At 42.9% G+C, this 22,082-nt stretch overlaps 2 protein-coding genes and 1 long non-coding RNA gene across 4 annotated transcripts in view; 2 read left to right on the forward strand and 1 right to left on the reverse strand.

Moving 5' to 3' along the window:
- The first annotated feature begins 250 nt into the window (after window positions 1-250).
- On the forward strand, window positions 251-6,616 carry PATL2 (PAT1 homolog 2). Its single transcript, XM_059702644.1, has 10 exons — window positions 251-529; window positions 2,160-2,280; window positions 2,380-2,477; window positions 2,691-2,744; window positions 2,845-2,975; window positions 3,103-3,262; window positions 3,740-3,880; window positions 4,933-5,030; window positions 5,597-5,746; window positions 6,416-6,616. Exons 1-10 carry the CDS (start codon window positions 440-442, stop codon window positions 6,432-6,434), a joined length of 1,062 nt encoding a protein of 353 aa, XP_059558627.1. The 5' UTR covers window positions 251-439; the 3' UTR covers window positions 6,435-6,616.
- A 1,460-nt stretch (window positions 6,617-8,076) lies between these two features.
- Window positions 8,077-9,897, reverse strand: LOC132238145 (uncharacterized). The gene is made up of 3 exons (XR_009453735.1): window positions 9,767-9,897; window positions 9,231-9,463; window positions 8,077-8,399 (listed from the first exon to the last, which is right to left on the reverse strand). It is a non-coding gene; the product is annotated as an uncharacterized LOC132238145 (long non-coding RNA).
- Window positions 9,764-22,082, forward strand: part of SPG11 (SPG11 vesicle trafficking associated, spatacsin) — a 106,974-nt gene continuing 94,655 nt past the window's right edge. Inside the window, exons 1-6 of one of the 2 annotated variants that reach the window (XM_059702725.1) lie at window positions 9,764-10,039; window positions 13,343-13,527; window positions 14,832-15,056; window positions 16,437-16,638; window positions 21,122-21,259; window positions 21,412-21,860. In XM_059702725.1, the coding sequence (XP_059558708.1) occupies window positions 9,846-10,039; window positions 13,343-13,527; window positions 14,832-15,056; window positions 16,437-16,638; window positions 21,122-21,259; window positions 21,412-21,860 (1,393 nt within the window). In that variant the 5' untranslated portion in view covers window positions 9,764-9,845. Of the gene's footprint in view, window positions 10,040-13,342; window positions 13,542-14,831; window positions 15,057-16,436; window positions 16,639-21,121; window positions 21,260-21,411; window positions 21,861-22,082 lie in introns of those variants that run through there. The other variant, XM_059702736.1, reaches the window with a different exon arrangement.

Consider the following 22,082-nt stretch of genomic DNA (forward strand, 5'->3'; position numbering starts at 1 on the left):
ACAGAAAGAGTTCCCTTAGATGTCCAGCTGAGGTTACCAGAGGCTAAATGAGTGGAGGGGGCAGGGAGCTGAGACCCTGCCTTCAGCCAGCCCAAGTTTCTTTCTAAGCCTTCCCAGTCATCTGACCCAGCTCCACCCTCAACACCAACGGATCTTGCAGCTGCAGAAGCACAGTCGAACACCAAGGTAAAACCTAGACCAGGAGCGGGGTTGAAAGCAGCTCATCTTCGTGCTGGGTTTTTCCCCCAAGTCCCTGCACAATTAAGACTCCTATAGTGCTGCCCACCTCTGCACCTTCTCCCATCCTTACCAGACAGCTCCACTCCCTTGGGAAGTTCACGGTGGCAGGGTGGGTGGGTCTGAAGGGATGCTCCTCCTGGCTTAAAGGCCCCCAGCCAAGAAGCCCTGGTCTCGGCAGTCAGACACCTATGCTAACCTCATGACCCGCAAAGAGAAGGACTGGGTGATAAAAGTGCAGATGGTTCAGCTGCAGAGTGAGAAGCCCTGCCTGGATGACTATTACTACCAGGTGAGCCCCGTGTGCTCTTCCCAGCCTTTAACCTTGGGGTTGAAAGGTCCTGGACTCCACGGGCCCTCTCAGGTTCTCTCTTCAGCTCATAGGGGCCATATTTCTAAAGTTGACAGTCACCTCTCTGTTCTCCTACATTCAGCCAAATGGGGTTGTGTACAATTTCCCAAATACACTCTGGGATTTTGTCTCTATCCTTTGCCAATAATTTCCCCTATTCAGCCTGAGAATATAGACTTTTCCACCTTTGTACACTTTTCTGAGTCTTTAGAAATGTCATTATAAGCATTCATCTACTTAACTTTATTATTTTAGGTAAAAAATACAAGGATCTTAGAAATAGTAGGATTCGATTTGTTGAATTGAACAAATGATGGCAGACATTTTGACTCACCTCCTCCTGTTTCCTATCTACCCTCTATTACGGGACACATCTTTGTTTATGGGTTTTGGGGTTGTCAAAGCTTTGTCTCACTTTTCTCCTCAACCTCCATGAGCCCTCTACCAAAGTTCCCACTTTTATCTCCTTCCTATTTAGTTTCTTTTTTTTCTTTCTACCCTGGTTCAAAAATCCCCTCTTTCTGTCAAGATCACTGAAAGTGAAATTGTTTTATATTCTGGCCTTTTTAAAAAATATATATATTTTATTGATTTTTTACAGAGAGGAAGGGAGAGGGATAGAGAGTCAGAAACACCGATCAGCTGCCTCCTGCACACCTCCTACTGGGGATGTGCCCACAACCAAGGTACATGCCCTTGACCCGAATCAAACCTGGGACCCTTGAGTCCACAGGCCGACGCTCTATCCACTGAGCCAAACTGGTCAGGGCTATTCTGGCCTTTTTTGTTCTGCTCCTAAATAGAGGAGCTTTATTCAAATCCTTGTTTGTCTCGCAGTCAGTGGCTTTATTTCAGCTTGGGATTTTACATATTTCTTTAAGAGAATATCAGAGCTGCTGAGAAAATCCTCAGAAGTATAAAATTGGCCAACTGACAACAGTGCTATCTCTGTACTTCTCCATGCCACCAGATAAAGTGACTTTGGAAAGCACAGGCAGAATCACAAAATCAAAACGGGGAGGATATATGATGTGTAGTGTGTAACTTGGGAACAAGGAATGCAGGAAGGTTGCAGATGCTGGGACAGGTTTGCTTCCTGGCTCTACACTTCTCTCTCTGCCTCTGCCTTTCTATCAGACCTGGAAGTGGTACCTGGCTCTTTTTTTTTTTTCTTTGAGAGAGAGAGAGAGAGAGAGAGAGAGAGAGAGAAACATCAATTGGCTGCCTCTTGCATGCCCCTACTGGGGACTGAGCTTGCAACCTGGGCATGTGCCCTGACCTGGAATTGAACCCCTCTTGGGTTCATGGGTCAACACTCAGCCACTGAGCCACCCGGCTGGCCAGTACCTTGCTCTTGAAGTCCTTGGTATGAGGATCCCATGAATGGCAGCATGAGACCTAGGGTGTTTAAGGTACTTTAGAATGATTGCAAATATTGCTTATGGTGCCAGGAACATTTCTGGAATAGATGCTATAGGAAAAGGTGCGTTAAGACGTTGCACTTGAGAACCTTAATTCTAAATTCAGAACACGAGGACTGTATCCATTTTTACATTCCATGGGCTCCCAGAAATATTATCAGAAACTAGAGAAGAAGGAGGCAGATGAAGAGCTGCTTGGACAAAGGAGCAAGGTGGGGTCCCTCAAGCTGGTAACACCTTACATTCAGAAGGCAGAGGCTTACGAGTCAGGTAGGCCCAGGGCTGACCTGCTGGGTTGGGCTGACCATCTGGGTGGACAGAGGGTAGAAAGGAGAGGGAAATATGCCTGTCTTGACTCCTTTCCTGCAGTGGTTCGATTCGAGGGTTCCCTGGGCCAGGTGGCCATGTCAACGTGTTTTAGCCCTCGCAGAGCTATTGATGCTGTACCCCATGGAACTCCAGAACCGGTAGGAATGTTGTCTTCCCAGAACCCTTTTTTCTCCTCCCTGTTTTGGAGAAGAGTCTTAAGCATCATCATGCTTGAGTTCAGATTGTGACCTAAGAGAGAGAGAAGTGTGATCAGACTTTGTGTTAGCCTTTCCAGCTCAATGTTTAGCTCCCCTGAGGCCTGGGTTGCTGCTGTGGAGGTGTGGCTGATGGCTGGGGACTCTTTCTTCTAGGAGATAGGAGCTGCAAGCAGCCAGAGGCTTCGGGTGTTGTCCTGGATTGAGAAGGTGAGATCAGCTCCTACAGATGAGTTCCTAACTACTCCTTGAAAATGGGATATTGCTCAAATTGACCTCTTCTTCCTCTTTTCCCACCTCAAATTCCCAGATGTTTCTTCAGTTACTAGAGATAGAGGAGGGCCAGAATGGGCCTCCACAGTCCTGCTACTCTGAGCAGCAGAGAAACCAGGTTGAGAAGCTCTTCCAGGCCTTAAAGACCCAGGAGCAGGACAACCTGGAGTGAGCGTGGGAGGTCATCCCTCCGCCCAGGAAGGGGAGGATCAGCAAATTTGCTTTAGCTGCTCCTTTCTGGCATGTCGCCCTCTCCGTTACGTACAGCCCTGAAAATACTCTATCTCACTCGTAGGGAGGCAGCAGATGGCTTCCTGCAGGTGCTCTCAGTGAGGAAGGGGAAAGCCCTAGTGGCCCGGCTGCTCCCCTTCCTGCCCCGGGACCTAGCTGTCAGCCTTCTTCTGGCGATCATCCACCATCTGCCACTCCTGGTCAAGAGGGATGCAGCTGATCAGGTACTGTGGCACCAAGTGGAGAAGAGGATGATTTCACGGATGAGATAGGGATCTTTTCTCCTCTTCCAGTTCCCACCCCCAGAGATGCCAGAGAAGGCTGGGCAGTGAGGGGTGTCGACCCTGCCACCTCAGGTGAGGGAGTTACAGAATAAACTATAGGAACAGCTGATCATCTTTAGGTGTAATGGACACAAGAAAATATACAGGTGTGAGTGCGCTGTGGAGGGTGAGAAAATAAGGACTCCCCGACAAGTATTGAGCCCTGTATCTACTTTTCTTAGGGAAGGCATCCTAGAACAAGTAGGTATTGAAGGACCAGTGTTGGTGATGGAGGGGCATTAGTGGTGATAGGTCTGGTGAATAACCTGACCAGGTAGGTGATCAAGGCAGGTCAGCAAGAAAAGGGACGGAAGGCAAGGTGGGAGGAGGTGAAGTTGTAGTAAAGTCTGAGAGAGGCACTCACTGACCTTCCTGTAGGTCCTACAAATGTTATTCAAGCCTCTGGGCAAATATATCAGACACTTGACCTTCCAAGAACTCCTCCAAGGACTTCAGGGACTAATGCTGCTTCCACCTGGCTCCTCAGAGCGGCCAGTCACTGTGGTGCTTCAGAATCAGGTAATATATCTGGGAGGCTTTTTTTTTTTTTTTTTTTTTCTGGGAGGCTTTTGTCTTTCCATAGATGAGTGGTTCTCAACCTTCCTAATGCCTCGACCCTTTAATACAGTTCCTCATGTTGTGGTGACCCCCAATTTCATTGTTACAAATTGAACATAATTAAAGCATAGTGACTAATCACAAAAACAATATGTAATTATATATGTGTTTTCTGGTGGTCTTAGGCGACCCCTGTGAAAGGGTCATTCAACTCCCAAAGAGGCCGCGACCCACAGGTTGAGAACTGCTGCCATAGATGGTCTCCAGGCTGTTATCACTGGCAAGGAATAAATGAGGGAATGTTCTCATCTCTGCAGTCTCCTCCTCTCTCCCGTTTATCCTTTCCAGTGCTTATCAGCTTCTAGTGAGCATTAGGATCACCTTGGGCCCACTGCCTGAGTCATTGAGTAGACCCGGGGTGGGGCCCACACATCTGCTCTCCTAAAAAGCTCTCTGGTGATGGTGCTGCTGTAGACCTCTAGAGCAGAAGTCACCAAAGTTTTAATAGAAATAAATTCTGACCCATATCACCTATGTGTGTATTTATAAGCAGTTTATATGTAACACTATACTAATATTAGGCACGTAATAAATACACAAGTAGAACATTTTAAAAGATGAGACTCTAGATATGAAGTTCTGATATCTTCTAATATGCCAGTGGATTGTCTTATGAACCTCTCTCTGAAGATCTTTCCTAAAACAGTGCTTCTTAAAGTGGGGTCAGCAGACTACCTGCATCAGGTTCCCAGGTCCATTCCTAATTTACAGACTCTGGGGGCAGAACTCATGAGTGTGCATCTAGTACACTCCCCAGAAGAATCTTTAGGGTAGTTCAGAGCAGTGAAAGGTCTGAGAGTTCTTCGGCCAGCCAGTGTAAACTCTGACAGTTGTTTGGGTGTTGGACTCCATTTGTGCACGTAAACTTGTCCTTTTAGTTGGGAAGACAGAGCCAGGTAAGCACCGGATGCCTCGGATGAACTCATTCCCCCTGGGTACTTTATCACTTGCAGTTTGGAATATCTTTGCTCTACACCCTGCTGAGTCATGGGGCACAGCTGGTATCCCTGGATCCATCCCTGGAGGAACCCAGCAGTGACCATACAGCTTGGTAAGATCATAATGACCTGTACGTATTATTTCAGTACATCTGGGATGTATAGGCTGGGCCAGATGAGATATTTCCTGAGTAGTGTATACAAACATCAGGCAAGAACTTGGTCAAAGGGAAAATTCCCAGAGTTGTAGCTGCTCTGCCTTTTCCCCTCCTTATAGTCCCCTAGAGTTTATTTTCCATGGGAGGCAGTGTAACATAGTAATTAAGGGGACAAGCGTTAGCATTAAACAGATCTACGTTTGAATTTTGCCTCCATCACTTATTAGCACTCTAAGTTTTGGGAATGTTACTTAACCTTTTCTTAACCTGTTTCTTCATTTACAAACTAGGGATCTAGGGATGACAGTACTAGCCCCTTGGAGTTCTTAAGATTAAGAAAAATGATGTGTAAAGCCTTAAGCTGTGCCCTGGCATATGTCAAATGTGCAAATGTTCTCCCTTATTTGCTACATGCACAGAGGGTGATGGTGGTGTTAAAGGGTAATAAGGATCTTGGCTTTGGGTCTGTTTCCTGCATAAATACAAATACTTTGATGTATTTCCTCCTCTCTGGTCTCCAGGACAGACATAGTGATTTTGATCGCCTGGGAAATAGCTCAGATGCCTACAGCCTCTTTGGCTGAACCCCTAGCCTTTCCCACCAACCTCCTTCCCCTGTTCTGTCGCCACGTGGACAAACAATTGATACAGCAGCTAGAGGCTACAATGCAGTAAGTTATGGCAGAAACAAGGTCATTGCCCCTTGTTCAAGCCCAATCTAGGGCCTATCATTTACTTCTCTATTTCTTTTAAACCAAGAGCATGGACAATAGCTTGCTTTTATTATTTTTTTAATATATTTTTATTGCTTTCAAAGAGCAAGGGAGAGGGAGATAGAAACATCAATGATGAGAGAGAATCATTGATCAGCTGCCTCCTGCACATCCCACACTGGGGATCGAGCCCATAACCAGGGCATGTGCCCTGACAAGAAATGGAGCCGTAGCCTCCTGGTTCATAGGTTGACTCTCAACCACTGAGCCACGCCAGTTGGGCGAGAATAGCTTGTTTTCAGAAGTAGTTCCAGACACTGGCAATTACTGAGTAAAGAGTCTACCTCAAGTTAGGACCCTGTGGTATCTTCAAATAAACCGTTGAATTGATTCCCAGGTGCTTTGGTCACTTATGCTTAGCTACTTGAGGGCAAGACTTAATTTGAGAAACTGAATCGTTAATTCAAGAAATATTTGAGGGACAACTATTCCAAAACATAAACACGAACAACACGGAGGCCATCTCTTTCCTCAGAATTTGCCATCTGCTGGAGTCAGATGTTAATTAAATCACCTAATACTTTAAAAAATGTAATTGTTTGCCGTTAACATCTGTTCCCTTTGTAGGCTTGCCTGGATCTACTGATCTCATTGTTCTAGAATATGGACATGTGGGGAAAGTTTAATCATCAGACACTAGCTGTGCGAACTATGTCTACAGGGATCCAAGAGTCTGAAGACATTTCTTATGCCTTGATACATTGGAGGACCCTACCCAAAACATTTTCTTAGCTGTCTTCAAAAACCCGAGTGATGTGCCTAAAAAGGCATGGCATAATAAGGTATAATTAAAGAGATAATGATGTGTTGAAACTTGTTTGTAAGAGAAAGTACCCCTAGATGAGCTATGATTGTTGAATATACACATACACATCTCTTTGGGGATCTGAAATGTTTGGTTTAACTTGACAAACAAGGTTATCAGTAAAGACTGGAGTGCCTTTATGAACCAGGCACCGTTTTAGGCGTCAGGGTACCAGTGGTAAGCAAGAAAAAGTCCCTGCTCTTCTGAAACTTGCATTCTGTTTGGACAGGGACTAACCCAAAACATCAGGTGGTGATAAAAACCACGGTGAAAACAAAACTGGGTGATGAGTGACTGGAGTGGAAGCTCTGTCAATAGAGGTTATATTTAAGTTGGAATGAAAAGTATTTCATGTAAAGGCACTACTGAGCACAAAGCCCCCAAAGTGAGAATGAATTTGGTATGTTTCAGGAAAAGATTGAAGTACACAGGTAAGTGGGGAGGGTGATGAGGCTGGAAAAAGGGAGGCAGGGTGTAAGATCTGTAAGCCATGATTTTTAAAAATTTGGATTTTTAACTGCGATGAAGTCAGAATTTTAAACAGGAAGGTCCCTTTTAGAGGACCACTTTAAAAATGTTACCAAACATTGTTAGTGGTGTTACCAAAGTTGAAAAGAAAGTACGTTAAGAAGGGAGTGAGGCCAAAACCGGTTTGGCTCAGTGGATAGAGCGTCGGCCTGCGGACTGAAAGGTCCCAGGTTCGATTCCGGTCAAGGGCATGTACCTGGGTTGCGGGCATATCCCCAAGTGGGAGATGTACAGGAGGCAGCTGATCGATGTTTCTAACTCTCTATCTCTCTCCCTTCCTCTCTGTAAAAAATCAATAAAATATATTTAAAAAAAAAAAGAAAAAAAAAAAGAAGGGAGTGAGGAATGATAGGTTGGTTGTGGCAGTCTAGAGATCATTCATTTTGAGGGAGAGTTTTTTTTTAAAACCCAGGTACAATGCCCTTGGACCGGAATCGAACCTGGGACCTTTTAGTCCGCAGGCCGACGCTCTATCCACTGAGCCAAACCGGTTTCGGCAGAGGGAGAGTTTTGGTGGAGATGGCAGCCTGATCAGAGGGTTGAGGTGAGGAGAGGGAGTTTTTCTGACCACAAGAAGAGTCAACTTGGAATTTTCTAAAAGGGAAGCAGAAATTTGACAGTAGGTAGCCATTGGTGTAGGATAAGGGAAGTCATTTTCTTTTTTAAAGAATGACATATGTTTTAGAACAGAAAGAGTTTGTCCACCCAGCACTAGCAAAGCCAAATACTAAACACTGAGACTTGCAGTAGAGAAATATTGGCTATTTATTTTATTTTTTTTAAAATATATTTTATTGATTTTAGAGAGGAAGGGAGAGAGATAGAAACATCAATGATGAGAGAGAATCACTGATTGGCTGCCTCCTGCATGCCCCCTACTGGGGCTCGAGCCCGCAACCCAGGCATGTGCCCTTGGCTGGAATCAAACCTGGGGCCCCTCAGGCTGACACTCTATCCATTGAGCCAAACCAGCTAGGGCATATTGGCTATTTATGGACGAATGGCCTTATCAAGGAGAATGGGAAGCTAATGCTCAAAAGCTGGAAATCCTTGATGGCCTGTAGGTTACAGATCATATAGGGCAACTGATTGGCTGGAGGTGAGGGAAGGGTAATGAATCATTTCTTCAGGTCTTGAGGACAGCTCTGAAGTCTTTTCAGACTCCCTCTGGTCTCATGGAAAGTAGCCAGGGGGTTGCTCCACCATAGGACTCAAAAACTGAAACATAATTTAGGTCAAGATGTTATCTTTCGTTTGCCAGAGGTCTGGTCGGTGTGACTATTGGTCAGGTCGGGGCTACTAACTTCTGTTTGAGAGGTTGCTGATTATTCAGGGAGAAAGGCTGGGTCTACGGGGTGTATATATAGATAGAAAGAGAGAGATTATTTCTAGAGCCAAGACTTAACACTAAATTTAACCAAAGTCACAAGGAACCACCAGTTTCACATATCAGAGCACGTCTGCATGATAATGAAGTCACCCCAATAAAGAGGGAGAAAGCAAGGCAGGAGAAAAAGAATTTTGTACACACCGAGCCCTAGAACAGTGATGGCGAACCTTTTGAGCTCGGCGTGTCAGCATTTTGAAAAACCCTAACTTAACTCTGGTGCCGTGTCACATATAGAAATTTTTTGATATTTGCAATCACAGTGAAACAAAGACTTATATTTTTGATATTTATTTTATATATTTAAATGCCATTTAACAAAGAAAAATCAACCAAAAAAATGAGTTCACATGTCATAGGTTCGCCATCACTGCCCTAGAACTAGAGCAGTGGTTCTCAACCTTGGCTGCACATTAGAATCGCCTGGAAATCTTTTAAAAATCCTGATTTCTGGGCCTCATCCTCCGGAAATTCTTTGTTACTAATGTGTGTCCCCAGCCCATAACAAAGAAACAGAATTTCTGGAGGATGAGGCCCAGAAATCAGGATTTTAAAAAGATTCCCAGTGATTCTAATGTGCAGCCAAGGTTGAGAACCACTGAACTAGAGGGTTCGAGTCAAAACAAAAGGAGGCGCTAAGCTTTGGGAGCCTGTGGGCCCACCTGACCGCGGGTGAGAAAGGCACTGCTATTAGGGCCCTTTTCCCAAATGCCTTCTCCACACCGCTCCTCGCCCCTCTGCTCCTCTCTGCCCACGACCTTGGGTCACACTTCCCTGCGGAGAGCAAAGGGCAACGCCACCGCCCCTTACCCCGTGCCCCTGCGCATTTCAACATTCGGGTCAACTCAGGACGGGCCGGTCCACGCTGCTAAGGATTGCTTGCACCACCCCAGGGCTGTAAACAAATAAAAATAAGAAATGCCATGAGAAGGGGCGGGGACTTCCAATCCCTAGGTGGCGCCTAGATTAAGGCGGCAAAGGGTAACGCCACAGCGAGCCTCCTGTTGCAGCCGGCCCGGCCCGAGTCCAGCAACAGGTGCAGATCCGCGGGCGCCGCAGGTGCGGACCCCCGCACGCAAGGGAGTGGCGTCTGGCCGAGGCCGCTGGCCCGGGGCGGCGGGAGTCACGAGGCAGCCGGGGTCGGCTCCACTGCGCATGCCCAGGACGTGGGGGGCGGGGGAAACACACACACACACACACAAATAACTGCCGGACCAAAGATGGCGGCGAAGTGATCCGGAAGTGCTGCCGCCGGCGGCTTCTGCAGCGCTGCCACCATGGAGCGGGTTGTGCCGATGTTGTTGGTGCCGGTCCCCGCTGAGGCCACGGCGCGTCTGGGAAGCCGGGCGCAGCTGCACCGAGAGCAGGAGGTTCTGGGGAGCCTGACCGCCGCAGGCAGCCTTCAAGTGCTTTCCTTGGCCGCGGGCGGCCGGGGCGGGGGTGGCTGCTCCCTGGACGGCCCCTTCCGGCAGTAAGTGCTGCGAGAGGGTTGGGCAGCTGCGGCAGGGCTGGGCAGCTGCGGCGGAGGAGCGAGGGGTTCGGAGCCCTAGCCTGGCGGGCCCTAATGCCCTTCTGGCAGGGCGGGAGCGGGATGCCGGCCGGGACAGTGCCGCCGGCGCGCCCGCCCCGCTCGCGGAACCTTTCTCGCTCGGCCGCGGGTCTGCACCGTCGCCTCCCAGTTCCGGGTGGGCGGGGCGGGGCGGCGCCGCTTCTTCCCCCGCTGTGCCGCCTCTTGTCACTCGGCGAAGCTCGGCTAATCGTCATTGTGCCGTGCACCTTGCGCATTTTCTCCTTCCAGTGAAGTCCGCTGACGATAGCAGCTGGGGTGATGTTAGATTGGGATCATCTGGATTGGGACCCTTTTCTTGCCCCTGAGACAGAGCGAGTTCCGTCACCGACGGGCTCCCCCGCCTTCTTCCGGGACTGAGAGCCTAGTCACGAAGTGGTTCTCAACCTGTGGGTCGCGACCCCATTGGCGGTCGAACGACCCTTTCACAGGGGTCGCCTAAGACCATCCTGCATATCAGATATTTACATTACGATTCATAACAGTAGCAACATTACAGTTATGAAATAGCAATGAAAATAATTTTATGGCTGGGTCACAACATGAGGAACTGCATTTAAAGGGCCAGAAGGTTGAGATCTATTTGTATTAATAGATCTTAAGACTCCAGAATAGTTCTGTACAAAAGAACTCTTTTGCACAGAACTGGTAGTGTGTCCCGCTCGCTTATTCGCGCCGCGTGCATTCCTGTGCGCTGACTGTCACCTCGGGGCCAGGCCTCACTAGTTGAGGAAGACAGTTCTTCCCTGGGAGGCTGGCACGGTTCAGGAATGCAGGGGAAGACCAGCGTTACAGTCGTGTACTATGACTTTCCGTTTTGTGACCCTCGGTCCAGAACTTGGTTTTTTACCTCATTCAGTTTGGTAGTGCCCTCGGAGTCTTCGGGCTCTTTTTATCATAGAAAACGTTTTGGAAACGAGCAGCTCTGTAAGGCCTTGAGGAGTCAGGAGGTGCCTTCCCTGGGGATCTCCAGGCTGCACGGCAGTGTCCCACATAGGAGAGGCGTCAAGTCGGCCAATGCTTTCATCTGTCCTGCGTGGGCCTTCTTTCTTCCTGACCCCTGGTCTCCCCAGGGGAAGTAAGTTTATTCAGCAATATTAAGTCCCCTGTGAACAGAACTTTGTAAATCCAGGGATGAGGCAGTGAAAAGCAGAACGCTTTAGGTGTTGGAGAACTTAACAGAAGATAAGAGACCCACACCTGAATTAATGGGGCATGAAATTAGTAGAGGGGGTAGGTCAAGAGAAGCTTTCTTATTTGCATTTAATTGAATTAAAATACTTCACAGGGTAAAAATAAGGGCAAATTTTTAGTATTCAGGGTTTTATCCTACTTTTCTCAAAGTATACATCGTTCTTTTATATTGCTGCAATCACTGTACATTCTATATTTTCATTGAAAATTTTGCCTTCCCACATGCTAATGTAGTCCATGTGCTAATGATGTTAATGGTGTCACAGTGTGCTTAATTTGTGGAACGTTTTCCATATTCAACATTTATATTGGGGAGGCAGAATGAGAGAGATGACATCTTTTCAACTGGCTGCCTTCCCGTGGCATGGCAGTCTCAGGCACTAAGTGTGTGTTCCCTGACATTTGTATGTTGAAACCTTAACTACCCATGTGACTGTTTTTGAAGATTGAGGAGCCCTTAAGGAGGTCATTAAGGTTAAATGAGGTCATAAGAGTGGGGTTCTAATTCTATAGCATCGGCATGCTGATAGTAAGAAGAAGGGACACCAGAGATCTCTCTCTCCAAGCACACGGAGTAATAGCCATGTGAGGACACAGCAAGAAAGTGGCCGTTAGTAAGCCAGGAAGAGCTGCCTCACCAGAAACCACTCTGCTGGCACCTGGTTTCTGGGTTTGTAGCCTCCACAACTGTAAGAAATAATATCTGTTGTTTAAGCAACAAAATCTTTATATTGTTTTCCAAATTTCAATGTAAACAGTCAGGAGTTGGTTGTTAAAAAAATCATCAGTCTAGCTATAGGATTAGAAATATGCAATGTGCTAATCTTTTTCTCTGATAAGGACATTATAGCACCAAAGTCCAATTTTCCTAGATATAAAACTTACTACTTTGGTAGAAAAAAGCTTTTTTAAAAAGATGAGACTTATTAATGTGGAAGTCTCATCTCATTCCATTGCATTGTTTTCAGAATTGGGGCCCTTTGATGTTTTTAAATGATTTAACAATCATTTAATTTTTAAAAAAATTTTACTTTTGTTAATCCTCACATGAAGATATTTTTTCCATTGCTTTTCAGAGAGAGGGCAAGGAGGGTGGAGAGAGAGAAACATCAATGTGAGACACATGGACAGATTGCCTCCCTCACACGCCCCAAATGGGGGCGGGTAGCAAACCAGCAACCAAGGTCTGTGCCCTTGACTGGAATTGAACTCCGGACTCCTCAGTGCAAGGTTGGATGCTCTAACCACTGAGCACACCCACCAGTGCTAAATGTAATTTAATTTGAATATTTAACTTGAAGCTATAGCATCATTAGTCTCTTTCCATCCTTGTTAGCCAGTATTCTTATGTTGACACTGCACTGCTTTAAAAATTCTGTAACTGTTCTGTCCAGCATGGTAGCCATTAGCCACATGTGACTTAAAAATTTAAATTCATTTCCACAGTTGCGTTACTCACATTTCAGCTGCTCAGTAACCATATGTGGCCGTTGGCTACTGTATTGAACAGTGCTGATATATAGAACACTTCTATCATCACAGAGTTCTTTTGGACAGAACTATTCTGGAGTCTTAAGATCTATTAATACAAATAATCACTTTCTTTTTTAAAGTTGAAAGCATTTAAGTTAGTAAAACTTAGTTTGTTAATTGTGAGCACCACCTCATTTAAATAATCTACATCCTTGGTTGTTGAAATTTACCTTTGATCATAACAATTCTTTTAAATATATCATCAGTCAGGATTTAGGATGAAGAAATAAAAGCAGATGTCATTTCTTGCTCCATGCCCCCTTTTCACCACTTACTTCTATATTCTCGTGCTGGTGTGAAGGGGCTGAGGGGGAAGAGGTAGGAATGCAGTTTACTTTCTCTTAAATTGGATATAGAATTAATGCTACCAGGTAAACTAAAGAACTTTTCTCTGTTCATTCTGCTCTTCCAGTCTCACCATTGTGGGTAAATATTATTGTAGATAGAGAATATAAAAAATAATGTAAATTTTTTCCTTAGCTTTGTGTGGGAGGATTCTCATAACAGCAGCACACCAACAGACAAGCCCAGACTGCTCGCTCTTAGTGAAAATAATGAATTGCTCATCTATGAATTTAATTTGAAAGATGGAAGATGTGATGGAACCATTTTGTATAACTGTAGTGAGGAGGCTTTGCAAAAGCTCATTGAAGATCAAAATGTCAGTAAGTATTTACAGGTGGGCTTTCAACATGTTTAAATCTGTGGCATTACTGTGTAATTTTGTGTATTTCAGGAAAGGTTCTTATATATGTGAAATCAATGTGGGAGACCTGCCTGTCCAATACTACCCACTAGCCACTTGGGGTTCTTGAACACTTGTCCGTTTAGTGTCAAATACATACCAGATTTTGGAGACTTAGTACAAAAAAAGTAAAATATCTCATTAATAGGTTTTTGTATTAATTATATGTTGAAATATTTTGGGATATAATGAGTTAAGTAATATATATTAAAATTAATTTCACTTTTTTTTTTCAATGCAGCTACTACTAAAAAGTTTAAAACTACATGTGGCTTGCATTTGTGGCTGGCATTATATTTCTGTTGGATAGTGCTGATCTAAGACTGGTTACAGAGCTCTTTACTAGGTCCCATTCTGAGAGCTGCAGGGAGCAGAAATCAAGGCACTTGGGCTTCTATTTTTAAGGCAGTAGCATATTTGCCACCTTTGATTTTAAGATTCCTTTTCCCCCCCAAAAAATTTGTCATTATTGATTTTAGAGAAAGGAAGGGAGAGGGAGAGGAAGATAGAAACATCGATGAGAGAGAAACATCGATTCAGCTGCCTCCTGCACGCCCCCCATGGGGGATCGAGCCCACAGGCCAGGCATGTGCCCTTATCGGGAATCGAACCAGTGACCTCTTGGTTCATGGGTTGATGCTCAACCACTGAGGCACACGGGCCCAACCCTTCTTTTGCATTTTTTCAAAAAGTCTGTGATTATTCTTGTGGGGTCTCATGGATAGTAAGTAGGCTTTTTGAAACTTCTGGTGTGCTGTCAGAATGGCCATAACACAAGGAACAAGAGACATTAGACCAGCTGCTCTCAATCTGTGGGTCGCAACGCCTTTGGGGGTCGAATGACCTTTTCACAGGGGTCGCCTAAATACATCCTGCATATCAGATATTTACATTACGATTCATAACAGTAGCAAAATTACAGTTATGAAGTAGCAACGAAAATAATTTTATGGTTGGGTCACAACATGAGGAACTGTATTAAAGGGTCACGGCATCAGGAAGATTGAGAACCATTGCATTAGATCATCTTTATTCATACCCTTACCTACCTTTCAATATCCACTTGCTTAGGTAGGTATGAATAATAACTGCCTAGAGTTGGATTGAGTTAAGTGGTGTGTTTTTTGTTTGTTTTACCTGTTTGTGTTATGTTTTACAAAGTCAAATTTGCCCATTGTAACAATGTGACCAATGAGTTTGAAATACTATTCTTTTGTTTCATAGGTATTTCCTTATTAACTTTGAGAATTCTGTCATTTCACAATAACACATCATTATTGCTCATCAACAAATGTATCATCCTGCACATCATGTTTCCTGGAAGAGATGCTGAGATTAGAGTACTCAACTATTTCACATTATGCTTGCCTGCACAGGCTGTGGACAGTATTATTGACATGCAGCTCTGCAGAGGAATTCTTTTCGTTTTGAGTAGTTTAGGCTGGATCTGTATCCTTGGCGGCAAAAATGTTGTTGTGCAGGGGAGGAGAATACCTAGAAAGATAAACCCTATTAGGCTTTTAGTTTTAAGGAACTTGGGTGTAGGTTGATGGTTACTTTTTCAGTAAAAAAAACTGCAGGGAAAAAGATCTTCATGAACTTAACTATATTCATGATTCCATTCAAATACTTTTCATTGTATACACAAGTTTTTTCATAGTCATAATCATCTTGTTAACTTATTTGTGTTCCTTTTAAATTGTGTATACTCTGCATTACCCATTTATTCAAATATGATTATTAAATATCTGTTTTGTTCTTGTTCCAGGAATGTTTTAGATGACCACTTATGATATAATATGCCCACTCATCACAAGTAATGATTCCATCATATTATTGAATCATATGATTTGCTTAACCACTTTTATTTATTTTTGGAAAATATTATGGGCTTTTTATCTTTAGCAGATCCATAGGTCATCAGCAATATTATTTCAAAGGCTTGAAAAAATGACCTCTTATGTGATTTTGGAACCTTATTTTCTAAAAGGAATAGGTGTTGTGTGTGTGTGTGTGTGTGTGTGTGTGTGTTTAGATATATCAGCCTCTATTAAAACTTTTTATACAAATGTCAAATTATTGGATTAACTTCATTTTTGTTGCCAGATTATAGAACTCCACTGTTCAACATAGCACTAGGCATATGTGGCTTTGAACACTTGAAATTGGCTAGTATGATTGAGGAACTAAATTCTTAATTGTATTTAATTACTTGAGTTAAAAGCTAATGCTTGGAGAACTTTTAAATATGTTTGGAACAACTTTGGTTGTTCCAAGTTCTCAAATGTAAATTTTATGAAGTCTAAATACAGATCAGGTATTTTCAGTGAAAATTTAGTGTCCATATGGCGATATGCTTTAAGTGTAAAATACCAGATTTCTAACACTTATATGAAAAAAAGGGTTTAAAATATCTCAATTTTTTTACTGATTACATGGTGAGATGATATTTTGGATATATTGAGTTAAGCAAATTATATTATTAACATTAGATTCACAGATTTCTTTTTACTTTTTAAATAAGGCTACTAGAAAATTTACAATGGCAAATGTGGTTTGCATATATTTTTCTTGGACAGTACTGTTGTAGAACACTAGTGGAAAAATATCACCAGTGTCTCAGCGCCTGCTCAGAGTGGGCATTCAGCAAGTATTATTGAATGAACTCTATCAGGTTGTTTATTGGGCCGCCAACTTCCTAGTCATCTGGTTACTATGATATGGACAGCTTCAGTGTCCTGTACTTACAAGGTTGGATCTCTAGCCATCCTATGGTTTAAATGATTAGGCATACTTAAGACTGGCATTTTCTTTAACTCTAACTCAAAGACATTTTCGACATTGTGGGTGGTACACATGTAGCTCATGTGGATTTAGCACTTCACCAAGAAGATATGTGTGATGAGCAGCAACAGGAGCCAGCCAAGATTTCTTCCTTTACTTCACTGAAAGTGTCTCAAGACCTAGATATTGTTGTGATTGTCAGCTCCTCCAACTCTGCAATTGCTCTTAACTTAAACTTGTATTTCAGGTATGTAGATTACTGTAATCTCTAATTTGAGGTAAATAATTTGAGCCATAAGAGGTTAAAAATGTATTTGTTAACTTTTCCTTAATAATAGTTTTCTTCCTCTATTCAGTTAGGTCATATTGTAGCTACTACATGGTCAAGTTGTTATTGTATAATAATGGGTGCAAATGACTACTGGTTACCTTTTTTTTTAATATGTTTTTATTGATTCAGAGAGAGAAAGGGAGAAGGAGAGAGATAGAAACATCAATGTTGAGAGAAAATCATCTATTGGCTGCCACCTGCACACCCACTACTTTAAGCCTGAAACCTGAGCCTGGGAATCAAACTGTGACCTCCTGGTTCATGGGTCGATGCTCAAACACTGAGCCACACTAGCCGGGCCACTGATTATCTTTTTATTTCTGGGTGTATATAAAATTCTTCATTTTGATTTATATATGTTATTATATATGGCTTATGTCATTATAGAAGTGAAAAAGTAATCAAGCACAATTTTAAAAGCCCTTTGCGATTATACATTGTCTACTTCCCTCTTGCCTCACATTAGAGTGGAAGAGAAATGGGATTTCCCCTGTGTTAGGACTCTTAACGTGAGTGGCTCAGCATCCTGGCTTCTTTGGGGATTACTTTCCTCTTAAAGTAGTTTGTCAAGATACAGTAAGCTAACTTTCTCCACCTGAGGATTTCCTCAGGTGTTTCCCTTGGAGAGGCCACCCTTTTGGCTATCTTAATATATTAGTAAAATTTGAGTGCTTATTTGTGTTGTTTCTTGATTTAGGTGGTATTCTACTTGCTTCTGATTTTATAATGTTTGAGAGGGGTGTGTATGTGTGTGCGTGTGTGCTCACACAAACACAGAGTAGCCTATATATTGCAACTTGCTTATCTAAAAGTCAGCCAATCCACAATTAGGAATTTTAGTATTTAGGGCCATTCAAAATCATTTAGGATTTTTGGTCCTAACTTAATATGAATGAGATGAACAAATCCTTGTAATTGTAATGTACCTTGATGGGTTTTATTGCTTATTGGATCACAAAAAAATGATAAATTCATTTTTACATACCTATCAGAACTCATCACTGTGATTTATTTTATTATATATTTTTTAAAATCTTTGAGTAGGGATGATTAGCATATTCCCATATTGTGTGCTTGTTTATTAATAGGCCATTTTTACTTACTAAAGCATACCTGTATGTGTAGTTACCTCCTGATCATTAGTAAAAACAATTTGGCAGGTGGAGGGAAGAAAGCCTACACGGCCACTCTGGTCCTTGAGTGTAGGGTTCTATTCCTCTGGCAGCACTCTGAGAGAACTCTGAAGAGGGCACCAGGCACATTCCTTTTGAACAAATTTCCTTGAACTCAGCCATGTAAGAGCAACTTTTATTCTGTTTCCTGCAGTACAGTTAGGAATCTGTTCTGTCCAGCTAAATGAGTGATTTCTGTTTATTAAATACATGGGTGGGATCCCTCTGCCTGGCCAGTGATTTGGGGACGACCGGCTGTGGGGAGGGACCATGGGAGGTTGGCTGGCTGCAGGAGGTTGGCTTTGGGAGCACACTGACCACCAGGGGGCAGCTCCTGCATTGAGTGTCTGCCCCCTGGTGGTCAGTGCGCATCATAGCTAATGGTCAACCAGTCGTTGGGTCCACCAGTTGTAACGGTTGCTTAGGCTTTTGTATATATAGATTTACATAAATGCTCTTTAATTAGTATAAGTCCTTTGGAGTTTACTGCTTGTTTTATTTTGTAAGTGTGCTCTGAAATCTAAGTGTTTCTGTCTTTCCTGCCTCATGGCTCTGGCCCTTCTTTCCCCTGATACAGAATGTTAGTCCCTCCTTTTCATTTTCTTAAGTCCTTTGCTATCCACCTCTTTCATGAAGCCTTTCCTTAATAAAAATCCCTTCCTCTTGTAATTTTATACTCATTTTGTAATTTTCCTCTTTGAGCTTCTGTTTTGAACTACCATCTAGCACTTAATTGTATAGTCTTGTATTCCCTAATTTTTTTATGCTTCCAATAGAGCTTGGAAGCTCCTTGAGAACCCAAACTCATGGTTTGTTCTCTCAGTGACTTTTTCTTCCAGTTTACCTTAGCTGTCCACTCTCATAGTCATACCCTGGGCTTTGTCATTATTTGGAACTGCTCTTCCCTCAAATCACTGTTCTACACATCTCACTCATTGACCACACTTACCAAATTTTCCAGCTCACATACTCAAGTACTCCCACTTCATCTGTCATATGACCTCATTGGAATTTCCAGTTAATTTACCTTCCACCTTCCAGCCCACTCCTGTCTTCATTTCCCTATTTTTTTCAGCAGTAGTCCTGTGACCCAGTATTTAAGTCATTTTTTTTTTTTTTTTTTTTTTTTTTGCACACACCGAAAACTCTTGCTCTTGCCCTATGGTAGTGCTCGGTCTGACAAAATCTTTTTTTTTTTTTTTTAAACTCTGCCTTTGTAGTCCCTGCTCCCAAGGAACTAAACACTTGTGTGAAAATCACAAAGAAAAATTGATACCATTGTAAGTTCACATTCAGGACCTTCAACTGGTCTCTCAATATTACCTAGAAATTTTGCAATGATTTTTTGTGTGAGCCCATTTTCTTTTTGTTTCAACTAAGTTTTTAAAAAATCTTTATTGTTGAAAGTATTACATATGTCCCCTTTTTCTCCCCATTGACCCTTTCTAGCCTGCCCCCACTCCCCCCCCCCTTTACCACCCTATTGTCTGTGTCCCAGGTTATGCATATATGCAAAAAGTTCTTCGGTAGGTCTCCCCCTCCCCCCCCTCCAGATTCCACAGTCTGTTCTATGCTTCTGTGTCTTGTGAGCCCATTTTTTACAACAATGTTTTTAAGCTTCCATTTTCTTCAAACCTTCTATTCATCTCTTTATTCCCACCTCTTCTTGGGTGACTTTGCTTCCTGCTTTATAAAGGAGTAGATCCCATTAAATTTCTTCACATTAAATTACAAACCCTCTTTTCTTTATCCATCTTGTCTGTCTTCCCTCCAATTACAATGGAAGGATTTCCGCATCCTATGAAAGCCCATCCCTCTGTGTGTGCTCTGAATCTCACTTCTTCCCTCAGGGACCGTTTTCCATTTCCTCTCTTTTTATATTTCCAACCTCTTTTTTTCCCCTCAACCTCTTAAGTATTACATCCAGATAATCATGAGATCCTAGCCATTCTATTGTTACAAATGTTTCTTAAATCTGTTCACTTAACTCCTCTGTTATCATGCCACTATCGTCACCTACCTGAACTAGCTTAACAGCCTTGAGATTGGTCTCCTCATGTCTGTTCTTACCCCCTCAGACCCATCCTCTATAGAGCAATCAGTGATGTTGTTAAAATCTTATAAGAGGTATATCCAGGTATTAACATCTGGGGACAGGGTATATACCTTCTCCATGTATCATCTTTTTTTCCACTATCATCCTTCCTTCTATAACTTATTTTCATCATCTCCTTGACAAATCCATGTCTATATACTACCTTCAAATTGTTGAAAGGGTTAATAGTTAATAATTTAACTAAGTACCTGGGGTTTAAATGCATCCCTTTTTCAACCCAGCTACTCTTTTGCATCTGACCATATCACTCCTCTGCCTAAAGCCCTTATTTAGCTTCCTTTTCCCCTCCCCAAGCTAAAAACTAAAAGTCCTTAATAACCCATAAAGCTCTGCACCATCTGTCCTGCCAACCTCTCCAATTTTATCTCATACCACCTTGCTTCTCATTCACTATGCTTTAGCCACCCTAGCCTTCTTTGTGTTTCTCAAACATGACAGCCCTCTCTCTGCACGTACTCTCCCACACTCCTGCTTTGTCTCCTAGTTTTTATGCCTTTCCCTGTCTTTATGGTGTCGATAAAGAGAATGCTTAAAAGCCTTTATAGTGACATTGACCTGGTTCAAATCCAGCTCCACTGTTTCTCTGAGCCTTAGTTTACGTATCTATAAAATGAGAGCATATTTATTTCTTAGGGTTGTTGAAAGGCTTGGATAAGATAATTTATATAAAGTTTTTATCACATCTGCAATATAGTAGACAGTAAATGCTCTTATATCTTTATAAAGCTAACTGCCCTTAAGGGTCATATTCTTTTTTAAAATTCAGATCAAATTGACATATAACATCATATTAGTTTCAGGTGTACAGCATAATGACCCTATCCATCCATCTAGCTAGCTATCGAAATGATCATCATAGTAAATCTAGTTAACATCCATCAACATACATAGTTACAAAAGGGAAAACTCTTAAGGCTGACTATGATTCTGCTGTAAGAATAGAGACAAGAAGGAGTTTACCAGTTTCCCTGTTTAGGGAAACTTACTGTCTGCACTGTCCCTTCTCTGTGATACCCTCGCTACCCCCCGCCCCCCATTTTTAGCTGGAGCGGTAGTAACAGATTTGGATTTGATCATCATTTTTGACTGTGCCTATTATTTTAAAATGTAGGCAACACCCAGGACACCTATTTTGTGAAAAAACTCTAGAAGATATTCCTATTGAAGGTGCTAAGGGGATAGACGAAGACGATCTTGTGAATTCTGACTACAACATGAAACTGACCAAGTTTTCCTTCCAAGTTGATAGGTACAGAAACCCTTTTTGGATTTACTTTATTATTTTCATTGTTGTCAGAAATAGACACTTCTTTAAAAAAGTGCACTTTATTCCTTGTTCAATGTGTTACTTAATTAGTGCCTTTCGCTTGTAACAGGTGTGGGTTCTACCCTGTCTTCCAGGTCTTGGAAAGCCCAGCTATTATCATTGAATGAAACAATAAAGAGCTCCACAATGGAGGTTTCCCACTGTGCTCCATGGTTCCAGGATATTTTGCATTTGGAGTACCCTGACTCTAATAACCATTGTACCAATGTGCCAGGTTGGGCCTTCATTCCACAGGACATAATGCACAGTCAGTATAGTTTTCCACAGAAAAGTCATGCCAAGACCAGTGATCCAGGAAGAGCATGGAAAATAATGCACATCAGTGAACAAGAGGAACCCATCGAGCTTAGATGTGTGTCTGTGACAGGATTCACTGCCCTGTTTGCTTGGACAGTAGGAAAGATGGGCTGTACCATTGTCCTTTGGGATTTGGAGATCGAGGGCATACAGTGCTTTTCCCTTGGCAAAAGGTGTATTCCTATAGATAATAGTGGAGACCAGCAACTGTGCCTTGTTTTGACAGGTGAGAATGTCTTGTATCGGGCTGTCTATTGCTGAGAAGACGTGCTTTCTTTTAAACACTGCTGCCCTGCTGGTTTTAGTGCCTCCTCTGTTCTCTAAGTGAATGCTATGATTGAACTGACCCTGTGTCTTTAGTACCCCAGTTTTGGTAATCATATATTTCTGTGTGTTAAGAGCATGCTATTAGTTGTTTTACTTAGTAAACCAGAAATGTGACATCTTT

This window comes from Myotis daubentonii, chromosome 1 (assembly GCF_963259705.1).
Source record: "Myotis daubentonii chromosome 1, mMyoDau2.1, whole genome shotgun sequence".
Lineage (NCBI taxonomy): Eukaryota > Metazoa > Chordata > Mammalia > Chiroptera > Vespertilionidae > Myotis > Myotis daubentonii.

What these genes read in the sequence shown, in the direction of transcription:
- PATL2 (XM_059702644.1), top strand. Translation starts at nt 440, where the DNA reads ATGACCCGCAAAGAGAAGGACTGGGTGATAAAAGTGCAGATGGTTCAG. An exon ending in GGCAGAGGCTTACGAGTCAG is followed by an intron (nt 2,281 to 2,379) that starts GTAGGCCCAGGG and finishes CCTTTCCTGCAG; the next exon opens with TGGTTCGATTCGAGGGTTCC. An exon ending in CCCATGGAACTCCAGAACCG is followed by an intron (nt 2,478 to 2,690) that starts GTAGGAATGTTG and finishes TCTTTCTTCTAG; the next exon opens with GAGATAGGAGCTGCAAGCAG.